Below are 25,632 nucleotides of genomic sequence, written 5' to 3'. Positions count from 1 at the left end.
CTTTCTTCTCTAATAAATTTGTCTGAAACAACACATATATGTGCAAAAAGAGAAATGGAAGAGGCTGGGGTTTTTTCCTTATTTATTTTTTTGCTTGTTTCACATAAATGATAAAGTCACAAAGACGACAGTCCCAGGAAAATGGCATTTTTCTACAGAGCATCTGCCCACATGTAGGGTACTACTAAAACTCCCTAATATCAACCCAATTTACAGCTGAGATTCCAAGACCTTGCTCCTTGACACACTATTCCCAGGGTAATTTTCATTCCCAGCGGTGCAAAACAAAAGGAATTTAAAAAAAAAAATATTTGAATACTATAATCTAGATAAAGAAACAACATTAGTCTGTTACCAAGGTGTGGGTTATAAAAGGAAAAAAATAAGCCAATCAGTTGAGTGCCAGCCATTGTTAACCAATATACATATCAGGACTTTTTTTTGTGTGTGTGTCTGTGTGTGTGTGTGTGTGTGTGTGTGTGCGCGCGTGCGTGCGTGTGTGTGTCTTTAAAATATTGAGTTGATCACAATTTTGGGGACCTGACTCATTTTTACTTGTTTGGGTTTGGCAATGTCAAGTAATTTGCTTGCAAACACTCAGGCACACCATGTCAAATTTAACAGAAGCAGGAAGGATATTCTCATGCTCAATAATTTTCTAGTTCAATAAACATTTCTCACCTGCTGCATTTGCTGTCAAGGCATATCACACACTTACTCTCTTTAGATACTACTAATTGTATTTTTGGACTTCTTCCCACTTATTTCTGAAAACTGGCATGATGGATAAACAGTCCATAGCTGTTTTACTCAAGTCAACTCCAGAGATGCTTTCAAGATGCTCTTACTGTAACAACAGGTTCCTCTTGGAAGATAAGCATCAGCTTAATATTGGTTAAGATTTCTTTGGCCTAATCAAACTTAGCATCCTGAGAGGAATGCATTCCTAGTTAATTAAAAAAGTGCTATCCATACACTAAAAAAAGTGTTTTTTGCCATGTCAAGCTCAGCCTATTTCTAATGTAATACTTGTGCTGTGTCCGTTCTTAGAAGCTGTGCACTCAGAAGTTAAGGAGCTTGAGGTATTTATTCAAATGAAGTACAATTAATATAGGAGTACTACCTCAACAGAAAATAGTTGCTGTGCAAAAGCACAGTTCAAAATACAAAAGCCATAGCACTAATAGCAGTACCAACTTGATGTACAAGTACTAACATATATAACATTCACAAATGTGGATAAAAACTTTTTACTGAGCTAGAACACAAATACATTATTTCATATTACTGCATTTCAAAAGCCTTAATTTATCATCTCATTAAAGATAAAATATGTGGTCCAATATAATATTTGAGACTGTTACTTTTAGATCTGAATGTTACTCTTTCCTATCTTTTCCATTTTACCCTGTTTCATTAAAGTCAATGCTGTCTTTTTACTACCAGGAATTCAAACAGAGCAAACTACAAATTTCAATATATATCCTTCTTGTCTTCCTTTTGCTATCCTCATTAAACTCTTGTAACAATCAATAAACTACTTATAATAAGGTAACATATTCCTTAATGCTCTCCTGCCTAAATTCTTGCCTCAGGTTGTAAACAAACCAAGTAGTACAGTTCAACAATGCTTCCTAGTACCTGCTTGCACACACTTGTAATATCAAGCCAGACTCTGCACAGTACTCCATAGATTTCACTCTGCATTAGCAAAGGCCCATCTCTATCTGTTACGATTTAAGTCTGTTTTCTGGCATTTATTAGTCATAGTGAATGCTGCATATTTCACATAATAAAAGCATTTTAAAATTTTATGTATATACTACATTTCTCCAAGTTAAAAAACTTCTGATAAACAACAGGGAAAAGTCCTGAATTTTATTAGAACATCACATATTTCACAATTTCATTATTTTAGATTTATTTTTTTCAGTTATAAGTGAGAACTTATTTTGTGGAATTTTCATAGTGATATCAGTACTAACCAAAAACCTATCTGTCTGGAGAGTGCACACGCCTACAGATACATGGAGGCTCTTTTAAATAATAGCATTGTTTCCAAGAGCCTCAGACTAGGATGGTGGTCCTGAAGATGAATATGAAGATCACATCAGGTATGTATGTATGTTTTGGAGCTACTAAGTACCAGTAATGTTCAGCTATAGCATTACAGTATAGCCTAAGGCTATTAGACTTAACTGATCCCTTCTTATAAGTCAATGATAGCACTATAGGTTAAACAAGCTCTGAAACAGGTGCCTATTAGACTGTGATATGAATATTATAATAATAATAATAGAGTGGTGTTTCTCTCAAAACAGGAAGCTTGAAAAGAGTTTGCTTTTTTTTTTTCCACACCACATGGAAAACATGACAATCTGGTGTGTAGCAGTGTGGACAGGGAGATGTCATATTAGTGCTGGCCTTCAAAAATTACTTCACTACAAATGGGTGACCAAAGCATCTATGTCCTTTGGTAGGCCTCTCTCAGCAACATAAATATCAATACTGGGAATTCTTGAAATCTGTAGTAAATCTATCACTGCAGTCCTTGCTCCATTTGCCACATGTCAATTTCAACTCATATCATAACTGAGATTTTTCAGATATATTTATTACCTTTTCTTCTTCCCTCTGTGTTGGATTTCACTAGATTTTTTTTTAAGTCAATGCCCTTGCCATGGGCAATGCAAGTCCAGTGCCATTACAAAATTATTACAAGCCAAGGACTTCTGTTAGTTTAATGGCTCTTAGCATTTTCTTAAGACCACAAGCAGGGGACAACTGTCAGGATTAGGTTTAATAATTTACAGTACACCAGATTCTAACAACCATATGATATTGTTACTAAATTTAGTTTCAGCTGCACTAGTGTGCTATCAGTGTGCTTTATTGTCTGCATGCTTTCTATGTCTAGAAAGCACTTTTTCTTAAGATTATATTGGGTTGGTGCTGACTTTATTTTACACTCCTAGATAATTATCTTTCAACAAGAGAAATAACTAAAAACATCTGGAATACATACGCATCACAAGTTTGCAAGGTCATCTTAGCAAATAATAGATTGGAAGAAGGATAGTCTATACACATTTTATGGACCTTTCATTTAATGTTTCCATATTTCATTCATGTATGACTTTGGGTACTGTTTTCCAATACAAAGAACGCTGAGCAGAAACAGACTTAAAAGCCATAATTTGTGTTATGGCAGGAGCTATCAGATCTGGAGGGAATTCTTTGAGGATCCTTCCCTGGAAGAAGCTATTTGAAAATGCAGCATTTGGGAAGGCATCAAACCAGCAATTGTCACAGCAATGAGATTCCACATAAGGCGCAAGCCAGAAAACATCCCTTTTGAGTTTTAACATTAGTTTATTCACAGTCCTACTCTTCATCAGCATAATATAATAAAAATGCAAATGTATTAGTTGTTAATAATGGCAGTTATTTCCCACTTTTGCTTTAAAACCCAATGGGAAAGAGTTACTGCTACATATGTATCTGTTGTTTCGCAGGCACATAAGACCCTCCAGAAGATTACAAATACTCTGGTTTTCATGAACTACTTCATCTGGTTATGAATTTGTTTCTTTTAAATGAGTACCAGATCAGTGTCAAGGGATTCTTAACATAAGCACAGCAACAGCAGCAAAAATCAGGATCTAATTCTCTTCTGCAGGACTCCCTGAGGAACTATATCTGATGACTCAGACACTTTACTACTTGTTTATAGTGTTTGTATGCATGGAGCTGTGGGAAATGATAAAAACTGGTACCTGGGGGTAAAGGAAGAAGAAAATAGGAAGATGACTGATCAAAGCAAATGTTTCTGATTAGAAAAGAAACAGAAACCAAAAGAAAGTTCTAGGTCACTTGCAGCAACACTTATCAGGAGTAACTGACCGAATGTTCATCATATCGTAAAGCAGTTTCCCCAAAGAATAGGCACTAGACTATATCACCTTTCACACATATGCTCCTAGGTCAAATCCTGTTCACGCCTTCTGCAACAGACAAAACTTGTCATCAGATTAACAGCTGCAGTGGTCCCTTTTCGCCTCAAAGGAGAAAAGTGTCAACGCGAAGTCTGCAGGTAACACAAAGATGAGAATGGAATTATTCTGTCCCTACTCTCACTGAGGCACAGCTCACTTAGCAGTTACAGGCATATCCTGCTATATGTCAAAGACGCTTTCCAGAGAAATGCAACAGTTAGAGATTCAGTGAACAGTGAAGCCATTTTCCCCATAAGAATTCAGGTAGCAGAGGGAGACTGCATGCAGATGCTTATGAAAAACACAAGGATGGTACAGTGCAGCGTAAGATTCTCCCATTCAAATTCTAACACCGCTGCCATGAGAAATGAGATCTCAGTGCCACAAATGGAAAACAAAGACTATAGGAATGCTACTGCATAGTCACCCTACAAGATCCTCTGTGCATTTTTACTACTATTGGTGTTATGATCAACAACAGAACTCTGAAGGAATGGACAGAGAAATGATGAACAGGAGTGTTACTATCTCTCTTCCTGCACTTCAGGGTTTCATTATCCAGGTGGTGGATCTACACAACCAAATTAATTTAGCATACTCATCAGTAAGCACGTACTGAAGTTGCATCGAAGAAATATACCTTGTAGGAATATTTTCTCAGGACACTTCACCACAAAAACGTTACAACATGTAAAGTTTGAAAGGTCTATCACAGGCAGCAAGCAGTTTGGAAAGTCTAAGACATGAAACACAACCCTCACAGGATAACCAGACCTACTCAGATTTCTGTACAGCTAACAAACCCTGGGGAAAAGCTTATCAAAAAAAAATTCTTTTAAGAATTTTTTTTAAACTGAAAATAAATTCCTTGAGGGAAATACCTAATTTTTGTTACTTCATCTTAAAAGGAATTTGTAAGCAAACATGAAGTTTCTTAAGGATAAGGTTCTTTTTTTAAAATGAGGAAAACCCAAGTGAGACTTATATAAACTTGCAAAGCATTTAAAGAATATGGAAATAATGTTAAGAACACAAAGTCTCCTTGACCCTATACCATTCTGAGAACAACATGAAATGTGAGACAGTCTGCCTTGTAGGATTAAACATATCAACATTTTGTTATTACTAATGAGTCTGTGAAATGGATGAAGATATTATACTGTATAATTGCTACACAGATGAATAAGCAAATCTGATTTGATATCTTAGTAGACTACAGTACAAAGCAAGACAGTCCGTTTTTGTCATAAGGGAAGCTTATGACAAAAGAGAGGCTTATTTCTTTTCATCCCTAGTATGCAATCTCTTTGGAGAGACTACAACTTTGAATTACTATCTAGAATGATAAATAGCTGTTTCAATAAAATGTTCTACAGCAAACTGTAAACCCATTTTCCCTTTTTCTTAAATTTTTTAATACTAATTATGACATAGATGCAATATTAGCATTCCTTTCGGGGCTGCATAGTTACTGTTTATATGCAAATATGAAATAAAAGATTAGAGGAGTCAAGGCTTACTCTTAATGTGAATCCAGCATGTCATAAAAAGTAAGGCAGCTGGAAAGGCAAAGGAATATGAGGTAATAGAGATTTACATTCTACAATACATTCAAACAGACAAGAAGGGGGTTAAATGTACATTTAGGAAACCTAGATATATTTTTTTTCCCCTTTTTTCTTCCACCTCCCCAGAAGCCAGAGTCGGCATCGCATATTCTCCCTTTACAACCTTTGTTTGCCATTTCCAGTTCAATATTTAGTTTGCTACTAACTGTTGAAAAACATGCAAACAGAGCTAATGGCAAGCCTGCTATCCTCTACAGTTCATAGTTTAGAAAACCTAATATTTGGAAGTATGTACACGTGTTTAAAAAAAAAAACAACCCAACCAACTATAAACACCTGACCTTCTCTTGTAAGAAATAATACGTGAATATTTCTGTTCTGCAGCTTTATGATCAAATAATCTATCTAAACAAGGTGTCCATTACCAACAGTGTCAGAATTAAATCAGTATTAGCTACTCCAGAACTGCGTGAAAAATATTCCTAATGTAAGAAAAGACCAAAGTGACAAAGCACTGCAGAAACAGTACATCAAAGCTCTACAGAAGAGACAGAAAGAGGAAGAAGAATCAAATCTCCACTACAGCTAACCACAGCAAGAATGAAGAGCCTAAGAAACATGGTGTCCAAAGGCAAACAACAGACATACTTGTGAAATTCCACTCACGCTGACTTCAAAAACATGGAAGATAAACCCTGTAAGAGAATGAAAGCCTAGAGACTTGTCAATACAAATCACCTCAGTAACTGTAAAAGCTAAAGAACCTGGAAAACCCAGCAAATTTTATTATAACTCATGGTCTCCATGGTCTACTTATACCTTTTATTTTTTTTATAGTAACACAAAAGGGACAGCACGTCTGCTTCTAGTTTTGCCCCATCTTTTTAAAATTCATGCTCAGTAACTTTAGAATGATTTGAAAAGTCACCTTGAAGGTACAAAATCATGCAAACCTGGGGTCCAGGCAATGATCCTGAATAGTGCTGTTGACTCAACAACTTGGGAAACACCCATCAAGAGGCTATGATGTCTGCCCTGAATGTTTTACAGCACTGCTCTCCTTTTCCACTGCAGTCAAAACATCAAGTTGGGACCTCCCGTGAGGAAAAGAAAATGACGCTTCATTTCCAAACACTGAAGAAACCTCCTCAAACTCCCAGAGAAATAGAAAGTGGATTTGCTGTGTATAAGAAGTATGGAAAAAAGAGGCGGAGCTGTGTCTTCTACAGAGGAGCCATCCCAGTGCCTCCAATTTAGCGGTACAGAAGGAAAATTGGGGGAAATTACCCTTTTCATTAGCTTTATAGGAAGGGCACAACCTTTATCTTTATCTTTTCTTCTATGAGGAAGAAAGCAAACATACAGTCCTGGGCTATTGTGAAGGAGGAGAGAGGGCACAGCATTTTAAAGGTAGCAGTGATGTACCCAGTAATTGTACATGTTAAATATGTGCATAACCCAACGATTAATGCTTGAATCCCTGACCTTCCCTATAGCTAACCTTCAAGAAACATGCACTGATCTTCCTTCCTTATTCTATTTAACCATCACATCTTCTACTTTTATAGGCTCATTCATTACGTGAGAGCTTAGCAAAGATTCCTGGTTCTGCTAAAGGAAGCCATATACATGCTCATTCAACATAAGTTTGCTCAGTGACTGCTTTTTCCAAGCCCTCACAGCCCTGTGAAAGTCAGGAATGCAAAGACGACACTTCACAAGAGGCATAGCTGTAATGATCCAAAATACTCGCAACCAATGTGTACAATTACATCCCATCAATATTCATGAGAAAATATGGCCTGTGACTGCCTTTGCTCCCTGAATCATATTGGATGAATTATCCTCCCACATCTAAAAGCAACAGACTAATATTTTACTAACTATATCTTTTTTAAATGCAATATGTAGTTTTGTGTGAGGATTATCTCTCTGACTTTTCTGCATGTTCACCACACTTTTTTCTCAAGTAAAACAGCTACAGTTATTTTGCTGGTTTGCAGTATGCTAATCCCTAATTGGCACAGGAATGTAGGGTTACTGTTTGTTTGTTTTGGTGTGGTGTTTTTTTAAATCACCACTATTAACAGACACCAGGAACTTGAATCACACAGGATCTTCCTGCTCAACAGCTACTACACTGCACATCACCAGAAAATAACAAGCTATGAAAGATGTCCTAGGCCCTTTTATGGCAGACACTGGAGAGTTCTGTTCTCTGACATGATCTGAGAACTAAATAAGTAACCCCTCATAGTCTGAACAGAGATTATTTTTAATTTGCTTCACATTCAGAAGAATTCTGTATTCCTTTTTCAAAGACAGAAGCTGTTGAAAACCCTTTGCAATGGAAGAAGGTCAGGGTCAGACTTCTCCCAGTATTTCTCCTATAGAAATTTACAGACCAAGCATACACTTACTTGTATCTGGCACACATTTCACTACCCCCAATAAAGAAAGAGGTATAAAAATATGACAATGGGGCAAAATTGCTTCCAGGGCTGTGTAAAATATGTGCTTACGTAGTTATATAATTTCCTATTACTGCATAGCAATTTCCTTGCATATGATCAGGAAGCTAGAGACTTGGTTTATTTGTAGCCTTTTCCACTTGTAACCTCCAACAAGTGACAGTATCATCAGTCCACTGAGTCACAGACACTGTAAATAAAGCAGGCTTTGCATGATAGGTTGTCATTCTTTAAGAAATTCTGCTTTGTCAACATCTTCCATAATACATTAAAACAAACCTTGAATAAAAATACACTATAATTTAGGAATAACAATACAGTATTTTGAGACCTTAATGACAACAGGGTTCAGTAGTTAGAGCAAAGGATTAGGAAATTATATTAATAAAGTCTTTTCTTTGCCCTGCCAATGACTTCCTCTTTACCCACAGTGTTAGTGGGCTTATTTTGTAATGCTGATCCATATCATATTAGTGCAGCTGAAATATAAAGACCATACTCTTACTGCAGTCCCATCTGTCATACCAGGAAAGTTATTCATATGTGTTTGTCTTTCTCTATTCTATCAAAAGTTGAGGACAATTGTATTTACCAGCTTCACGCAGTGCTGTACAATTAAATGCAACCACGTATGATAGGTAGTCTGCAAGCAGACAGATATAATTGGCTAAAGAATTACGAAGGGCTATTACCTAAACTTGTATTAAAAATTATAACTGAATTGAATCCTGTCCCATACCACAAGTCATGTACTTCCTGAGGCCCAGAAACCTCAGATATATGGTAGAAAACTTAATTTTAGATTAATTTGGCAGCTGAGTGCTGCTGTAGTAAAGTACCGAGGGAGAAACAAATACAAAGACAAAAGACCATCCAGTCTATAACTGGGCTGGATAGCAAGAGAAAGGACAAAGGTTTCTAGCTTAATTTTGAAGAGCTAAGAGGTTTGGATGGTTTCCAAGCTTTTTGAGGGCTTCCATCAATAGCACAAATATATATCAGAAATGAGTAGTGCCTATAAGTTTCAACAACTAATTCAAGTATTTTGCTATGGACTTTTGTAAAAAGAAGTGAACCCTTTACAAATGAGCTAATGACATTAACAGTGAAAGCAGAGGACTCACCACAACTTAGGTACAAAGTGTAACTTCATTGATCTTCCTGAGGTGGTGAAAACTGCAGGTTTCCTCCAGAATCTTCTGCTTCACTAATTCCCACATTAAAAGTCACAGGATTTTTCACAGGATCTCTCCTTTATGAGTAACTCTACTACTTCCCTCAGTGACAAGTGTTGCAAATTGAGTAAATACTAGCAAAAAAAATCATTTACATTTTGACACCTCCTCCTCTATTAATTCACGAGTTTCCCCCTCTTTCAGTTTGCAAATGAAGAACAAAAGAAGCAAGGCAACCATAAGGGAAATATCATAAAGGGCTGAGCATTGAAGAGCCTCGTGGCATTTCCCACTGAACAGACAGGCATTAAACATCTGGTGCCTCTTTCCAAAGCCAAACAGCTGTCCGCCCTGGCCAGCAGCAGCATGCTGGGGACAGGACATGCCATGCACTGATCAGCATCAGTTCACTGCTTTCCAAAATGTGTTTTCCCATGTATAGCTCTGTGTCCCACGGTGGGGTCACCCTAGGACAACAAAAGAGTTAAGGCTAAAAGCTCTTTTAAAAAAAAAAAAAAAATATTAATCTCTTCCAGGGCAGGAGAGGTCAGGGGAAGGACGCCAGGACCGGCAGCGGGCACAGGCGAAGGCGCCACTGAGGCACCGGAGCAGGGCTGAGCCCTCAGCGCTGCCCGCAGGCGGTTCTAGAATCCGCCCGGCTGACACCCCTCAGCGATTCGGCTGCAACCGGCCAGTGAGAGACACCCGGGCACCCCTGGGACAACACCGAGCCACTCGTGAGGGAAACCCGGGCACCGCTGTGGTGACACCAGACCAGTTGGGAGGAAAATGCGGGCACCCCTACGACATCTGTGGGACACTGTGAGGATCCTCGGAATCTGCTTTAAGCCACCTTTTCTAGAGGTACTTACACAGCAGACACCACAGCCTCCAGGCTCTACAGAGGCCGCCTGCTCCCCGCAGCTCGGTTTGTAGCGTGGCACCTACCTCCAGCCCTGCCGCCATTTACGGTTAAAGCGGCCGCGCAGGGCGGGGGTGGGCTGAGGGGTAGCGCGTGCGGAAAATGTTGGCGGTCACTGTTAGCTGCTTCAGGGTAGAACAGGTATTCCACCGGGGGGGGAATCACTCAAGTTTTAATTTATAGAAGGTTGCTAGAGAAGGGCACCCTGCGGGAAGAAAGTATGGGAAGATTTTAGATTGAAGAATAAGGAAAAGTTTCCACAGAAACTCTAATCGGTAGTCAGTGGTGGTGGCTGGTAGCTGAGGTGACCTTTCAGAGGAGAAAATCCCTCCACTGCGAAGAAGGTGGGAGATGTTTTGTGCAGAGAGGAAAGCTTGTCGGCCACGCCTGAAACACTGTTTTGAGCTGGAAAAGAGCGGGTGAAGGGCACAGGAGCCTCCTTCAGACACCTGAGGGAGGGCTTGGCCGCCTGCGGGGACCAGGGCTGGAAGGAGGTCACACCTCTGTGCACCCTCCCAACTTCACACGAGCCAAATGCCACCTGCAGCTGGGCACAAATGCCTCAGCTCATCCGAAAATACCACCCCTGTGTTTTCTAACGAGCTACAGGATTGATAGATCTATATTGCTGTTGCTGGGCTCAGATTTCAGCCCTCTGTAATACCAATCTCCATGAGGCTGGGTTGGTCAGCAGGTATCTAAGAGGAGATGAAATTCAGGAGGATGACAGAAAATGTGTCAGGGAAACTGGCATTACTGATCACCCGTTATCATAATGGTCTTTCCTCCTGCGCCACGGAGATAACACACACGCCTGCTGTTTAGAGAGACAACCACTCACTGTGTCTGTAATATTACACAGGTAACTGTTTCTTGGCTACAGTCAAACGAGTATTTTCAGGTACTGATATCCTTGATCCAAAACACCTGTAAAAGAAAATTATAGGAAAAATGTTGCAATCAATAACACTTCAAATTTCTCAACTTTCTATAATACTGTCCTGCTGCAAATTAGAGGGAAAAACCCAAAACCCAAACAGTATGCTTTTTTCTTGTTTGACCAGGCAATTTACAAAGTTTATCCTTTAATGCTGACTCCGTGACACTGCAGATATCCAGGATGGGAAGATAATTTGCAGATTCAAGTTTTGTTTATCAACTTTAAATTTGCCTTTCATAAGTAAAACCAATAATTGATTGGAACAAAACCCAAGGACATCTGATAAAAAAGGATATGTGTTGCAGTTGTCTGACATTCCAGATTGATCTGCAGAAAGCTAAGATGTGCATGAAATTAAAAAAACAATAAAATATATACATTTTAATCATCTTTTGCCAGCACCTCATCCCACCAACCTGCTACAACTGGGAAAGTACGTTACTATGTGCTGGGTCTCAATATTGTCTGTGCACAGATTTAACACCTACAATAAATATGCCAGTATCAGATTCTCATTGGTGTTTATTTACCTGTGGATGTGAAGATGGTTTGAGAAAAATCAGCCATTCATAAAAATGCACAATTTATATGCAAGTTGCAGTGACTGGCTCAGTCTATCTGCAATGCTGCAGGTTTTTTGCTTGTCGAATCACACCTGTTTGTCTAAATTATGCAACACTTCAAAAACTTTGTTATTTGGGAATTCTCAGAAGAGATTCTAATTTTCAGAAATGGCCCCTTGCAAAGTTGCACTGTCTGTGTGAACCTTGACTGCTTGTTAACAGCAGTATTCATAGACTGGCTTTTTTGTTGTTTCCTAGACAACCACTCCAGGTTCCCCCCAGAGCTCTTGCTGTTGTGTTCCCTGATTAAGATGTACTTGCTGCCTTTGGCTGATCTTATTTGTGGGAATAGCATTGATTTTTGTAGGTGCAATATTGATTAACTTTTTTTTTCCTCAAACAACATTAATTCTAGTATTTTATAAAGGATGATAGTATTACATGAATTGTAACTTTGCTAAATTATACCTTAAGCTCCCTAATGTGAAAGTTATTCTATTTTTTTTTCTCAAGGCAATTTTTAGTTTACACAACAGACTGATTGAATTCTGTGGTTCAGTTTTTCTCAATTTTTATGCAGACCAGCTGTAATTGTAATATGGTCCTCTTGTCCTGAGCTCTCTTTTGAGTCACTTGGCTATGGCGTTTTCTGAGTTTGTAACTCAAGTTGTAACTCAAATTTAAATGGCAGGGATGTGGCTTCTCCACTGTGGCTACTCCAGCTACTTCCAGTCCATTGTAGAAGTTTTCCTGACAGCACAAAGGCCATCAAATCTATCATCTTGTCTTGCCTTTTCTTAGTCTTAGTCTTGCCTTGGTCTTTGGGTAGATGATTACATTTCAGCTGTAGCCAAATTTCATTCTACTCAGTGTAAAATCAAATTGGGGGTGAGAGGAGAGGTAGAACCACACTAGCATGTGGATCTAGGTGAACCTGGCCCATTAGCTCCTCTCTTACCACCTGGAAGCAGATCCGTTACTTCACTAGCTAGATAATCCTATCCTCAAATGACTCAAAAATTTGGAAGAGGAACTATGCTTGGAAAAAACACAGAAGTGTTAAAGTTCAGGTTGAGTTTAAGTGCTTTCCTCCATAGGAAAAAACTTAAGAATGTGCTTAATGGGCTACAAAATCATGACAGCAAGGGGAGCTAAGATCGCGCCAGCAAGTGTAGTATCTCCATATCTTTGCCTACCAAAATTACATTCCTTTGTCTCTCCGAGCACTTACTATATTAAAATAGTCATATACACATTATGTTGCATTACTAAAAATTAATTATAGATTGAGTCTTTATTGTCATGAAGCTAGAGTTCTTAATATGATTACAAAATCTTACATATTGAACAATATATTTCTGATGTGTATTTCATAATACGTTAAAACCTAAACATTTTAATCCATATTTTTTTCTAGTGTATACCTATTTTGTATTTTTACACCTTTAATCTTTGTGAGGTGTTTGACTCTTACAGAATTTACACAACTGTTGAATGCATCTACTTTACTTGATGAAAACTTGTTTCAAAATTAAGTAGGCTATTTTGCTTAATATGAAAAGCAAAAAATACTATTTCATGAAGATGAAAATACAAGAATCTCAAGCAGAACCATTATATGTGCTTTTCACCAACACCATCAGAAATAAATAATGGAGCTAATTTTTATAAATCTCCGACAACAACTAGTACTGTGTTAATTGTATTTATAAGGTGACCTGGCGAATATGAAAAATGGATGAAAGGTGAGTGGAACTTTGTGATTTTAATTTTACATAGTTCTTTGTGGGGAAAAGCATCCATTTCTCATGCTGAAGGAAAGTCCATTTTGCTTCATGCAGTTTATGAACGCTTTCAAGTACAACTCTCTATATCAATAATATCTGAGTTCACTTCCTGAATAAGTTTTTTGGAGGGGTTAAATGTCTCTTAAATTAGAAAGATTACTTCTTTAAGAATAGTGGGAAACAATGAAGTCCCACAGTTCTACTGCTTGAATGTAGTTCTGGAGCATAAGCCCTTTTGTGAATATTGGACTAAATACACAACAGGTTTTCTGCTAGTGTGCTACTTTAATATTTTTTACAATACTCTCTACTGTTGCCTTGTTTTCTCATGTGGCTCTTTTTGGGGGAGCATTATACACAATCAGTCAGCTTTATGTTTCAGAATTGCTTCTGATGCCTTTCTTTCACACTAAAAAGCCTCTGTAGTACATTACACCGCTTTACAAATGGGAATCTCATACTATGTTCTTTATGTACATATGTAAATTGCTTTCATTTATTTGTGCCAGTGGCCTTTACGCTCGAATTGTATGACTGCTGAATAAACAACTTTTCTCCCTGAATTACTTTTTTCATGCCATTGATGTCTGCTGCCATGCAGTACTGGGTGTGTGTAGCCACTCAAAGTGGGGTGTGCATAAGCTTGGAATGTGAGTTGGTTCCTAAAACTCCTTGGAAATACCTTGGAAAACCTTTCCACCAACTGCCTACTGGGGGAGAAATATCTTTGCACAGATTTCACCAGTGAAAGTCTCAGTGCTTCTTTTTTCAGGCACAAGTTTGTTACAAAAATAATAGTGAAAGATGTTTGCTTTTATTTCCATTGTTCTACTAATCAACTGTTATGAGATCTTTGATCTGCAAACAAGGGAACATCACATGAGCAACAACTGTGGCTTTCCATAGGCTCCCCACTTGCCATTTCCAATTAAATGTTCCTGGAATGTTCAAGCTTACTCTCAGTTGTATTTCAGTTTTCATTAGGTCAAAACGAGGCTTTTCTCTCCATCCATGAAGATTTGCTGTTTCCTTGAGAATAAGAGAAGAAAAACTGGCATATATTATAATAATGAACACACTCTTTAATAGGTGGGGACCGAATGACCTTATTTTATTAACTTTGGGCTACATGTCATCTGTTCCATGACTTACTCATCCACTGTTCTTTCCGATTTCTCTGCAAAACAATGCCTCCCTAGCTGCCAATCTCCAGCTGTAGTCTATGGCAGTATCTTTCCTACTCACTGTCCATGTGTAAGCACATCTTTGCTTTCTTGCACTAGAACAAAAAGATCGCATCATGCAAACATTTGTTTGATACCAGCCTTCCTTCCAAGGACAAATAATAACAAGTTTCTGTTTCCTTCCAGAACAGGTATCCTTGAGATGCCTTGCCGACTGCTAGACAGCAAGTATGCGATGCTTCCTGGCCAGTGAGCAGGACAGACAAATTGCTTTCCAAGCTGTGTAACGCAGGTCTGAAATAGAGGAAAATATGAGTCAGGTAAGCACAAACCAGACACTGGAGAGAGAAAAGCATCAGACAGTATCTAAAATGATCCATTGGCACCTATGTTTGCCAGATGCAGAGAAACAAGTATAAAACACATGTGGAAACATAAAAATAAATTTGACTCTGGGAAACCTTTTGACAACAGAATAAAGGTAATTGATTGCTTGGTGCTGGTTTTTCTTTTTCTTTTTTAATTGAAAGTCCTTGTAAAGCTCTAACCTACCGGCAGAAGGAAGATACAAATAGGAGACAGAGATCTAAGAGAGCAAGAGTCATAGCAGCCAAACTGTCACCTTGGGCAATGCCTTAGACAAAGCTAGTCCGGCTTTTTTTTCTTGTGGTGTAGCCTATGGGGAGGAACTGTAGGCTCAGCCTGGGTAGTGTTTCCTATGTACTTGTCAGCAGAATGTGGCACATCTGGAGAAACCAAGTACTGGAAATCCTTCTCAGTGTCTCTCAATATATGGTACAGTTAATCTGTGGTGGCATTGATCTTAAAATACCATGTACTCCATTACAGCCTCACCCAACCCACCTTTAATGGGAAAATGATCACTGTTTATCCCTTGTTTATAGCTAATAGAACATAATAACTTGAGCTGTTCAAAAGATTACCATTTGTTATGTCAAACTCAACACCATTTACTTTACTAAAATATAACAAAAGATGTACAGCCACTAAGAAGCATGTTTTTTCTCTGTTCTCTTGTGCATTGGTAAAACTTTGTATTCTAGATTTACTATAACAGCATCCTCCTGTGCAATGCAAAGAACTCTATAAATGCCAAACACCATTATTATCAATGTAAATCAAAAGGTGCAATTCTGAATGAGTGACAGATGCCAAAATTTCTCAGTAGATAATGTTATTACCAGTTAAGATCTTAATGGTCATAGTAAACCATGTTGGAAGACATGCTTTTCTACAGTGTGAAATCCTTTGGTTAAGGAAAATCTTTGTATTTAAGCATATGCCTCTTGTATAGATGATGTTTTGTGAATAATATGTAATGATAGAGGCAAAGGAGAGAAAGTCATTCCAACAATAACTAGAAGTTGAAGAGCTCTAAATTTTTAAAACTAATTGTACTGTAATCTAATATACACAGGAGAGAGACTTGCTTTTTTAAAAAGATAAGCAGGTATGAAAAATTCCTTTAAAAAGAGAGACGTGCCTCCCGCCATCCATTTCCATCATCGGTATCTATAGGCAACTGTAAAACAGTTCTATCATTCCCAAATATTTTAGCAAAGGCAGCTAAGGCACATAAGAGATATTATACATACGAACATATAGCCTCAAGGAACTTCAAACTCACTTCTTCAGGAGGAAGAGAAGAATGAAGGAGTCTATAGAATTCATGCCTTCCATTTCTACATGAGGGAACTGATGGCAGATTTAATTCAGAGGGAAAATATTCTAGTGATCTTTAGCACTGGAAGCAAAAGAGCTATGACAGGATGTCCCTCAGCTATACTGTTTTCTGGGATCAAATTCAGATCTCTTGCCTGGTATTGTACTGGGACACGATTAAATCCCTGGACTCCCCTGGGAACCTGGGACAATTCATACCCTAACTCCCCAAATATAAAAAGGACCAATACATTTATTTTCTTTCATCTAGAACATATAAGAATAGAAAGTTTATAAATTACATGTATGACTTTGCATTAGTGGTAAGGATGGATGTTTTGTATGTGTGTGTGTATGTATATATACACACATATATACACATGCTGTCACACAAACTGTTTCAGTTTTTCAGTTTCAGTGTTGTTTCAGATACTCAGTTCTTTGATATGGATATAGAAGGTGTTTATATGTGAGGGAACCTTTTTCTTGTCAGTTTAATATTATACTGACAATGGGTCAATATTGTTTTGGATGTCATTTGGTATGTGCGTGTTACCTGATTTGTACTTTTGCTTTCTTTTCTAGTTTATACTTTGCTTAAAATAAACAGCATTAATGTTCACTGAGGAATGTTTTTATGTATCTGCACTAAGGAGGCATCTAAATCTCATGGATGTAAGTGGAAAGCCTCACAGGCTTCACAGCGTCCCTGACCTTTCCCTCACTGCTGTCCTCTTCCTACGCATGCAAGTACACAGAGTGAAAACATTTACAAAGCAGGAAAACAAATGGAGTCATATGAGTTGTTCATACTGGGTAACATCCCTGCTTTGACAAGGTACAATTTAACCTCAGACTGAACCTGATTTTTGTAGACCAATGGGAAGAGTTGTGTGACAATGAACAGTTGGAACACAAATAGACAAAGATTTTACAAATCAAAGCAAAGGTAAATTATTAACTGCTATTTTAAAAGATTACTTTTCACACTAGCTTAACTTGAACTAAATACTATCAAACTACAACCTTAGCATTGCCATTTATGCATTAGTTATCTTGAGCAGATAACTTATTTGATATTTTATTGATGATCCTTATACTCTAAATAATTTAAAAAGAACGAGCCTCAAGGAGAAGCTTCAGCCTTAAGAATAGAGCTGTCTAGTACAGCTTTATACTGCTTTAGAACTGGATCCATGTGTGGCTGGCCCTTGCACAGTTGGAGGATTCTCATGTTTGACATTTCTCTGTGGGTCACTGTTGCTATGTCTTTCTCTGAATGTTGCAATTAAGGATTTTTCAAACTGTTCCTGAGGACAGCTATACTCAAATGTATGCATAATTTTTTATCTCTCTGAGTGAAGAACTTCTGTATGACAATTGTGGGATGCTATACATTGAAGACAGCCTAAAAAACTAGAAACTTTACACGTGCTCCCTCCTCCTTTTTTACCCTTCCCTTATTCAGATGCTTAAAATCCACTCACATTACAGCTCAGTTACATCTAAATGGAACATTACATTCTTGTTTAGCAAAATGTGCAATAAGATGATAATTTATAATGCAAAATCCAGTCCCAACTTAATGTGGTGGTAATAGAAAACTGCTTTTATTCCCTTCATTATATACTATATGCCTTTACAGTGTTACATGATGCAATTTTCCAGTTATAGATTAATACAAATTCAGTAGAGAAGGGTAATCAAAAAGGAGAAAGACTGTTACGGTCTGTGTGGTACTGAAGACCAACCTTGGTTATTCTTGAGGATTTTAGAAAACTCCTCCCTGTAGAAGAAATCCAATGGCAGGAAGGATCTGATGTGACATTCAGAGCCAATAAAAAGCACAGAGTAGATGAATAATCATTATTCTCTATAACAGTGTTGGACGTTACGCAGCTTGCAGACTTTTTTTCCCTATAATTTGACTCTTTTACTCATCTTATTCTATTTCAGTAAATGAAGAGATGACTCACAGAAAATCAGAATCCAGGCACAACAGAGATACCATGTAACGAGTCATTTGTTTTATATTGGGAATGTTGGCAAACTTACATGTATGGAAGCTGACTGCTCTCCTTAGTACTCAGTTAAGCTTCTGATGGCAGATAATCTCTTTTTACCTTAATCGATTGCACTGTGACATTAGACCTTAAAACAGGCTGTTTTTCTTATGGGATTAATGCTGTACAGCTGACTCGAGATCAGTTAAGGCTAATATTGTAATTAAAGATACATGCCTGTTGCACAATTTACTTGTGCTTCTGAAGAACTATTTATTACTTGTTTAAGGAATGTTTTCAGACAGATTAAATTAAAAACACCGTTTCTGTCTATGCCAAGCATGGTTAGAAAAAGTAACAATTGCATTTTCATTCTGAATCCAGTGTTTGAGTTTCAGTATCGGATTTAAGCCTAAGCTGGGAGAAGTATTAAATAAAAAAATAAAAGTTGAGAGAACTCAGCTGTCACCTGGCTGACATCTAACCTCCATAAAGTGACTACAGAGCTGAAATTGGATTGGATTTCTTTCACTGTTGTTTGTCTGGTCATGCTCATATGTAACACTGGCATTTGTGAGCAGTAACCAAGAATGCATATTAAACAAGAATCCAGAGACACAGTGCAATATTCTGTATGGTAAAAGGTAAGATTACTCTTGCTACTGCTATCCAGCATGATATGTATTAGTAAGATACGATATTAGCATTTATACGAGTTCCATAGCATAGAATAAGTAAAAGTTCCTCCACATTGCATTGTCCTTGAACCTGGCTGATGAGTTTATATCAGTGCTAAAGCTAGCCTCTGTCATTGCATGTCATCACATACAAAAGAGATCTTTGTGAAATACAGCAGATGGGATAATCTTTTGTTTTAAGCTGAATGTTTCATGTTCTCTCTCTCAATCCTCTCAGATCTTCTGTCAAATAAATTTTCAAAGTGCAATCCTGAACCTCTTATAGCCCAAGAACTTCACATTAAAGACTAAAGGAATGGACTCCTTGAATGTTCCAAGTAATTGTTGGAAGCAGATCAAAAGTTCAAAAACACTCTTTGTGGACCTTGTATTAATTCTTTCTGGCTTATCCTATACTTCTCTATTCTATACTGCAAAGCAAGTTCTTACATTGGCCTTATCAATATACTAAGTACATTTCTGAATTATGTTCTAATCTTGTCCCGTTCCCCCAGAAGAAATTACCCGTGCTGTAGCATTTTGTCTGGAGAGGGATTTGTTTTATCTTAGAAAGAGGTGTTCATACTTTGAGGTTCTACACTTAGAGCAGAAAACACAGAGATTAGTGATTCCACAGTCTTGGACTGGACTTCAAGAATTACGGGTCTCTGTTCTCCCCAGAATTACAGGAGGAAGGTGCTTAGCATCATAACCTTTGCTTTCAAGCTGCACCCCAAGCACTGATCTGATGCCAAACTTTTAGAATTTACTTCAACATTGCAGGTACTTGTTCTCATACCCCTCATCTTACAAGATCAGGAACAAATCCTTTATATCTGTCATCAAAACACCCTGTGGTATTTTGGTCCACCCTATGGTGGACACAAATACAGCCAACTTTATACATTACCAAATACATTTATATGGGCAGAGACTCCTTTCTTTTGAAATTGTTAAAAAAACAACTTGAGCCTGAATGCAGGTTGAAGGTTTCACAGAGTCCTGCTTCTGTGAGCACCTCAGAGGAGCAGTAAGAGAGCTGTGTTGGCCCTACCGATCATACTATTACATATATTAACACCGCCGCCACCACTGCCTTCGCTTTTGGTGTTGCCTGCCCGTTATATACGGACTGAAAGTGGGTCAAGGACACGTTGAAGAATTTTACAAGTCAAATCAATGTTTGAGTCAAAGAAACAGTATGACTGCATAAAGAAGTCATTTGACACAGTAACGCACAGTCAATATATAAACAAAGAAAGTGCCTAAGCCTGTAGCAGAATTTCATGCTTTAGCACAAACAGGCCATGAGCAGAGGGTGAGTTTCTAATTAAGAGCAAATTGCTATGGTAACCAAAGGTGGTCACACATAATTGGGTGTGAAACCACATGAGGCTTCATGACAGAGGTGTCTGCATATATTATCCAGCACATTTTCTGTTTCTTAAATAGAATTACATTGTCAGGTCAGACAATATTTTCCATATTTTATGTGCCTTGTTTTTAGCAACCAAAAAAGGCATCTCTGTGGGCTTCAGTGACAATTTCGGCTCTTCAGCACCCTTCTTACAGCCAAGGCAGCAGAAGTCTAGATGCGACTCCCTCATGAGCTAATAAGCAACAAGAGAGAATGACTCTTACAATGTATTTATATGAAACTCAGGAAGGGGTCTCCATTCTTTAAATGACATCAGACCAGTCTATGTGCAAAGACAAGTTTGAAGTGAGGATTCTCAGCCCTAACTTACTCTCAATCATGGGTCAAGGACAAAGAGAGGTGTTTGACTACCTGTTTCCTAACACAATTGGATGGGACAGAGGCACAAGATAACCCTCTGTATCGGCGAAGCAGAGCAATCAGGGATGAAGGTAATATTGGTCCTCAAAATGGGACTGTGCACGCTGCCTAGCTTCTTGATATCATAGACTTGATACTATATTGTCTTAGTTACAACAGTTACTGTTTAAAGTTGGTATTTTGTTACCAGAATTAGTGGGAGAGAGAAAAGTGATAATCTTGGGGACTGAATTATTCTGTGCAACTAAAGCTACTCTGGTAGGAGCAGAGAGAATGTTTAAAACGCACACTACATCAGCACGGTACACACCTGCAGCAGCAACTGATTTACTTAAATTTCTGAAATTTATTTACCAACTTAAGAACCTCCCACTTGAGAGTTTTGAGCATTATCTTACCTAATTAGATAATGCATTATCTATGTAATTAATTATATATTACCTGTGTAATGAATCCTAACGAAAATTAAAGGAAAATCTCATTACTTCAAATTGTTCTGGCACAGGAGTGCTAAGATTCCTATTAAAACCCTTTCTTGAACACATGGATATGAAATAAAGGTCAGATCTTTGACTTACAAATCCCCATTTCTCTGTACGAGCTGCACTTAAAGGCCACAGAGCTACTTCAATGCAGAACAATATTCCTCTAGCCCAGAGGAATCTTGTGACATTCTCAGGACAGGATGGATTCCGAAATGGTGAGGATAAATAGATCAGCTCCTGCAGACTTCCACTACTACTGCAACTGAGAGAAGCTTTGAGACCCGATTCTGTAAACAACTTCTTCAGGCTCTTCAAGTGTCCTGTTTCAATTTACGTTATATTGGTGGTGGTTTTCAAGGTGCATTGCATTTGAGAGTTTCTCTGTAACCAGTGAGTCAATTAACAAGTGCTGACTTAATGCATTTTTGCATTTCTCTTGTCTACAAAACAAGAACATATCTGTTCTGCATCTTTACATAGTCGTGGGCTATCATTAGTCTCTCTGCATATCTGAAAAGGCTGCTCATCCACTCTGAAAGTGCAACCTGGTTACAGAGCAGGGCAGTCAGGAAAAGCATATCTGACTGAAAAATAGTCAAAGGTAAGCCAAAACTCCCAATCAGCACCATACTGCAAATCAAGCTGTGTTCTGCTGTTTCTGCACGTCCAGATTTCCCATTAATTACATCTCAGCAGGAATTCTGCATAAAGCGATGTAGTCAAAGAAATTTTCAATCACTAAGTGCAAGCAGAATATCATAGGCTACCTCTGTCATGCAGGGAGGGGAACCTTGCCCGTGCTGATTAAGTACAGCAGTTGACAACAGATGTTATTTGTTAATTATTGACATATCCAAAGGGTCCTATGGCTTGACAGAATCCATAACATACGTTATCTGCTTTGTTGTATCTCATCATGGAACATATGGTGGCAGTTTGAGGCAGTAAAATTTTTATATATTTTTTTAAATGTATTCCTACATTGAATTCCTCATTCCTCTTTCTGTTGCTTCTTGATGTGTCAGAATATGTGCTTTCTTTTGTTTTCCTTTTTTCTAGTACCCAATTACTCTCTATTTTCTGATACATCAGTACCTCTGAGTAGTTCTCCTGTATCTTGTTTGCCAGTTCACACATTTTTTTTCTCACTTAAAAAAATGTCTACCAGATGGTTTCCAAAAATGCCAATTATATCTAATATATTGTTTGAAATAAAAGTATCACAGCAAAATGCCTCACATCTTATTAACTGCTTGAAGCTGGACGTATCACTTTGGTCGCACACAGACTGTGTGTTCCATTACTGTATTAAACAAAAGCCTACTGAGAATTTGAGCTACTTCAAGATAAATCTGAGTGAATAGCTAAATTGTATGCTACGAAGTATTAATGTGTATCTAATGCTTGAATCTGAAAAGCAGATCCTTCAATCTGTTCAACAGCTTAAATAGCACAGTACAAAGGACATACTCATTTTTTATTTGGTCCTACAGTTAAGAAATAGACTTGCTTGTGTACGTCAATGGAGGCAAGACACGTATTTCTGATGACAAATGTTTGAGGTCCTACCTGCTTTGACTTGCAGCTGGAAAGTTACTTAACTATATTAAATGATATCTCATTCCCTACTTCTCTATAAGCCCACATTCCCACTTTGGAAGGCACCTGGGGGATCTCTACTGCTAAAAATTAATTTTCTTCTAACATATAAAATTGGGAACATTAATAATCATAATTTAGTTTCCTACTAGAAATTGAGATGTAGAAACTGTCACTGAACTTGACACACGTGCAAACAACTTAATTAATGGGTGAATTAGCACCTGAAAAAATAGGGAACCAAGTAAAAAAAAATTATTAGCATTATTAAAATTGGGTATTTAAAAATTAGCATTAACCTGATTAACTCTTTTCTCGATATATTAGCTTAACTGGAAATATTCAGAGTGAAGCTATATAATGTGAATGTGCAAGCTATTTTACAGTAACAATTCCCAAAGAAAGGCCTAGTATTTGACGGCTCTGGCAGACGCTAGTTGGCATCGTTATGAAGAGGCTTATGTCATGCAAAGCTGATGCTGTAGCACTCAGACACTGAGTAAAACAAACCATTGATGTACCTCAGCTGTTTCTGAACAACATGTAGCACCAGGAATAAAATTAATTACGAAAACATTCTTAATAGGAAAATGAACTAGTTAAAGTCAGAGCTGAAGCACTATATACGTATGAATTTGCCAGACACAGGAATTGTAGAAAACTGGGGGAGGGCAGGTCTTTGTGATCCAACAGAGACTCCAAAAATATCACAAGCTCAACAGAAGAAGGTGTAAAGAGCAAAAGACCAAGTGCACAAAAAAGATTATATAAAGCTTCACACACAGTGAAGAAGCACCAACCACCCCATACCTGGCATTTGCAAAAAAAAAAAAAAACCACAAAAAGTGCAGAGGCTCACCCTATTCTGTAAGAGGCACTGTGTGCACACAGCCCGGGCAGAGCACAAGTTTGCTCAGAAGTAAGCTCTACAGAAAGGACATCTAATGGTGCAATTAGTGAATGGCCTAAATGAATAAAACGCTTACAAGCTGGATGTGAGTAGGGACATAAGATCACTTTAAAAATAAGACGTTCTTATTTAGCAATGACAAATACAGTGTATTGGATGAGGTATATGCACTTGCTAAGCAACTTTAAAATACTGGGAAATTAAAACATGTTGAAAATGGCATGGATATTGTTGAATTGGAAGTAAAAAGAAAGTTGTCATCATGGTACTTAGAAACCACACATAATAAAAGCCTGCTGTTAAAATGCAGATCAAAAAAAGGCAAGAAAAATAAGCATGGCAAACATATGCACCACAGTTTGCACGATGATCTTCTAGAACAAAATCAAGCATGACTTACACAATATCAAAATATCAGTTATCAATTTTGGCAATATGGTAAGTTTACTTAAAATACTTAAAGGTCATTTAGAAATACTGAAGTGTAGCAAAAATCTTATTTTAAACAGTATCTTAAAAACATCTTTGCTCTTTCTTCTAACAGAATGTTTGTACAAAGCTTTCTCCTTATTTCTTTAAAATTTCTGGAGGGAAAAAAAAAGCAGTAAATCCTGCAGAGGTCTTTTCCTGAAAAGAGAAAAACTTTTAAATGTGTAGGCCTACCTAGAAATTCAAAGCCACTATAACTCCCCAAATGCAACCTAAATCTTTGCCTGGATTCACAGGAAGATCAGTCATGCCTTTAAATGATCTTGTTCTTCCTGGGATACTGAAAGTGGTAGTTAAGCAGCAGCAGCTCAGCATCTGGACAAGGCAGTGGGATACAATTAACCTCGGCCAGCTGCTGGTTTTGCCACGTACACATCAGGGTTATTGGATAAACCCTTTTCTTTCCAGCCTTCTCTGGCCCATGTTTTTTAATCTAGCTGTCTTTCCCCTAATGATCAGATTTTACTCTTCCCACAGCACTTCAAAGGCTCAGACATGCTGGTAAACCAGGAAATGAAGCTCAGATGGCCAAGGAACACCCATTCAGAACAGGTGCTTGTTTGCAGTGTTGAAACTCTGTACATCTGGTACAGTGAGATGTTTGACTTCAGACAGCCTGAAGACAAGCCCCCATCAATAACATGGGGCTCTTTGTGGTCTGGTACCTCAAGTAGACAGAAATAGAAAAAAACCTATAGCTTGAAACTATTAATTAAAACTTTGTAAGCATAATTTTGCTTAAGATCTTAAATAATTGAGATGATATGAAAAGTTTATACTCTGTAACTATTAGCACCTAGTATCAGTATTGGAATCATTCAAAAAGTCTCATCCACATCTGCTTAGAAACAAAATCCTACGGATTGCCAAAACAGATTAAAAGTTCTGTCATCTAACTCCTATAAAGGCTCCTAACCTACCACAGGTTTTAAAAGATGCAGATACCTGAATATCACTATGAATCTTGCAGCCAGTGTCTTTCTGTACAGACTTTTTTTAAACATAAGCAAGTTCAGCTAATTAGATCTCTGTATAGTGGTAGCAGCTTGAAAATTTTTAGTTTAATCAGCAGACTATTCTGTGAGTATGAGGAATCTACTAACACTGTATTTTTTTAAATTATAGCATTGTCTGTTTGGTGGAAATTGTTTAAATGTATACCACGCTTCCAATTTAATCCTTTAATTTTCAATGACGCATCCAGATCTAGCAGCTTGTTTTCACATTATATGGAAGCATCCAGTTATGAACTGGCTATGAAAGCATCAGTCTGACTATCCGAATGTATCGTATCTCAATAAAAGGAAATCAAACATACATATGTGTACTCTGAATGTAAGAGCCAAACATCACAAAATAATATTAAAATGTTAAATCAATGCT

General features: G+C 37.7%; 1 protein-coding gene and 1 long non-coding RNA gene across 6 annotated transcripts in view; one reads left to right on the top strand and one right to left on the bottom strand.

Annotated features, from left to right (window-relative positions):
• SNX29 (sorting nexin 29) overlaps window positions 1-25,632 on the bottom strand; it is a 246,919-nt gene that overhangs the window by 82,572 nt on the left and 138,715 nt on the right. The window contains exon 21 of one of the 3 annotated variants that reach the window (XM_064461866.1): window positions 14,420-14,899. The exons of the other annotated variants lie outside the window; for them this stretch is intronic. Within the exon in view, the coding sequence (XP_064317936.1) occupies window positions 14,701-14,899 (199 nt within the window). The 3' untranslated portion in view covers window positions 14,420-14,700. Of the gene's footprint in view, window positions 1-14,419; window positions 14,900-25,632 lie in introns of those variants that run through there. 3 annotated transcript variants of the gene reach the window in all.
• LOC135315203 (uncharacterized) overlaps window positions 9,582-25,632 on the top strand; it is a 38,509-nt gene continuing 22,458 nt past the window's right edge. For 2 of the 3 annotated variants that reach the window (XR_010374648.1, XR_010374647.1), the window contains exons 1-3: window positions 9,582-10,073; window positions 14,792-14,925; window positions 24,727-24,801. This is a non-coding gene — a long non-coding RNA (uncharacterized LOC135315203). Of the gene's footprint in view, window positions 10,074-14,791; window positions 14,926-24,726; window positions 25,567-25,632 lie in introns of those variants that run through there. The other variant, XR_010374646.1, reaches the window with a different exon arrangement.

This window comes from Phalacrocorax carbo, chromosome 10, assembly GCF_963921805.1.
Source record: "Phalacrocorax carbo chromosome 10, bPhaCar2.1, whole genome shotgun sequence".
NCBI classification, from domain to species: domain Eukaryota; kingdom Metazoa; phylum Chordata; class Aves; order Suliformes; family Phalacrocoracidae; genus Phalacrocorax; species Phalacrocorax carbo.
The sequence above is the reverse complement of the archived record's forward strand: the minus strand, read 5'-3'. Positions and strand labels throughout refer to the sequence as shown.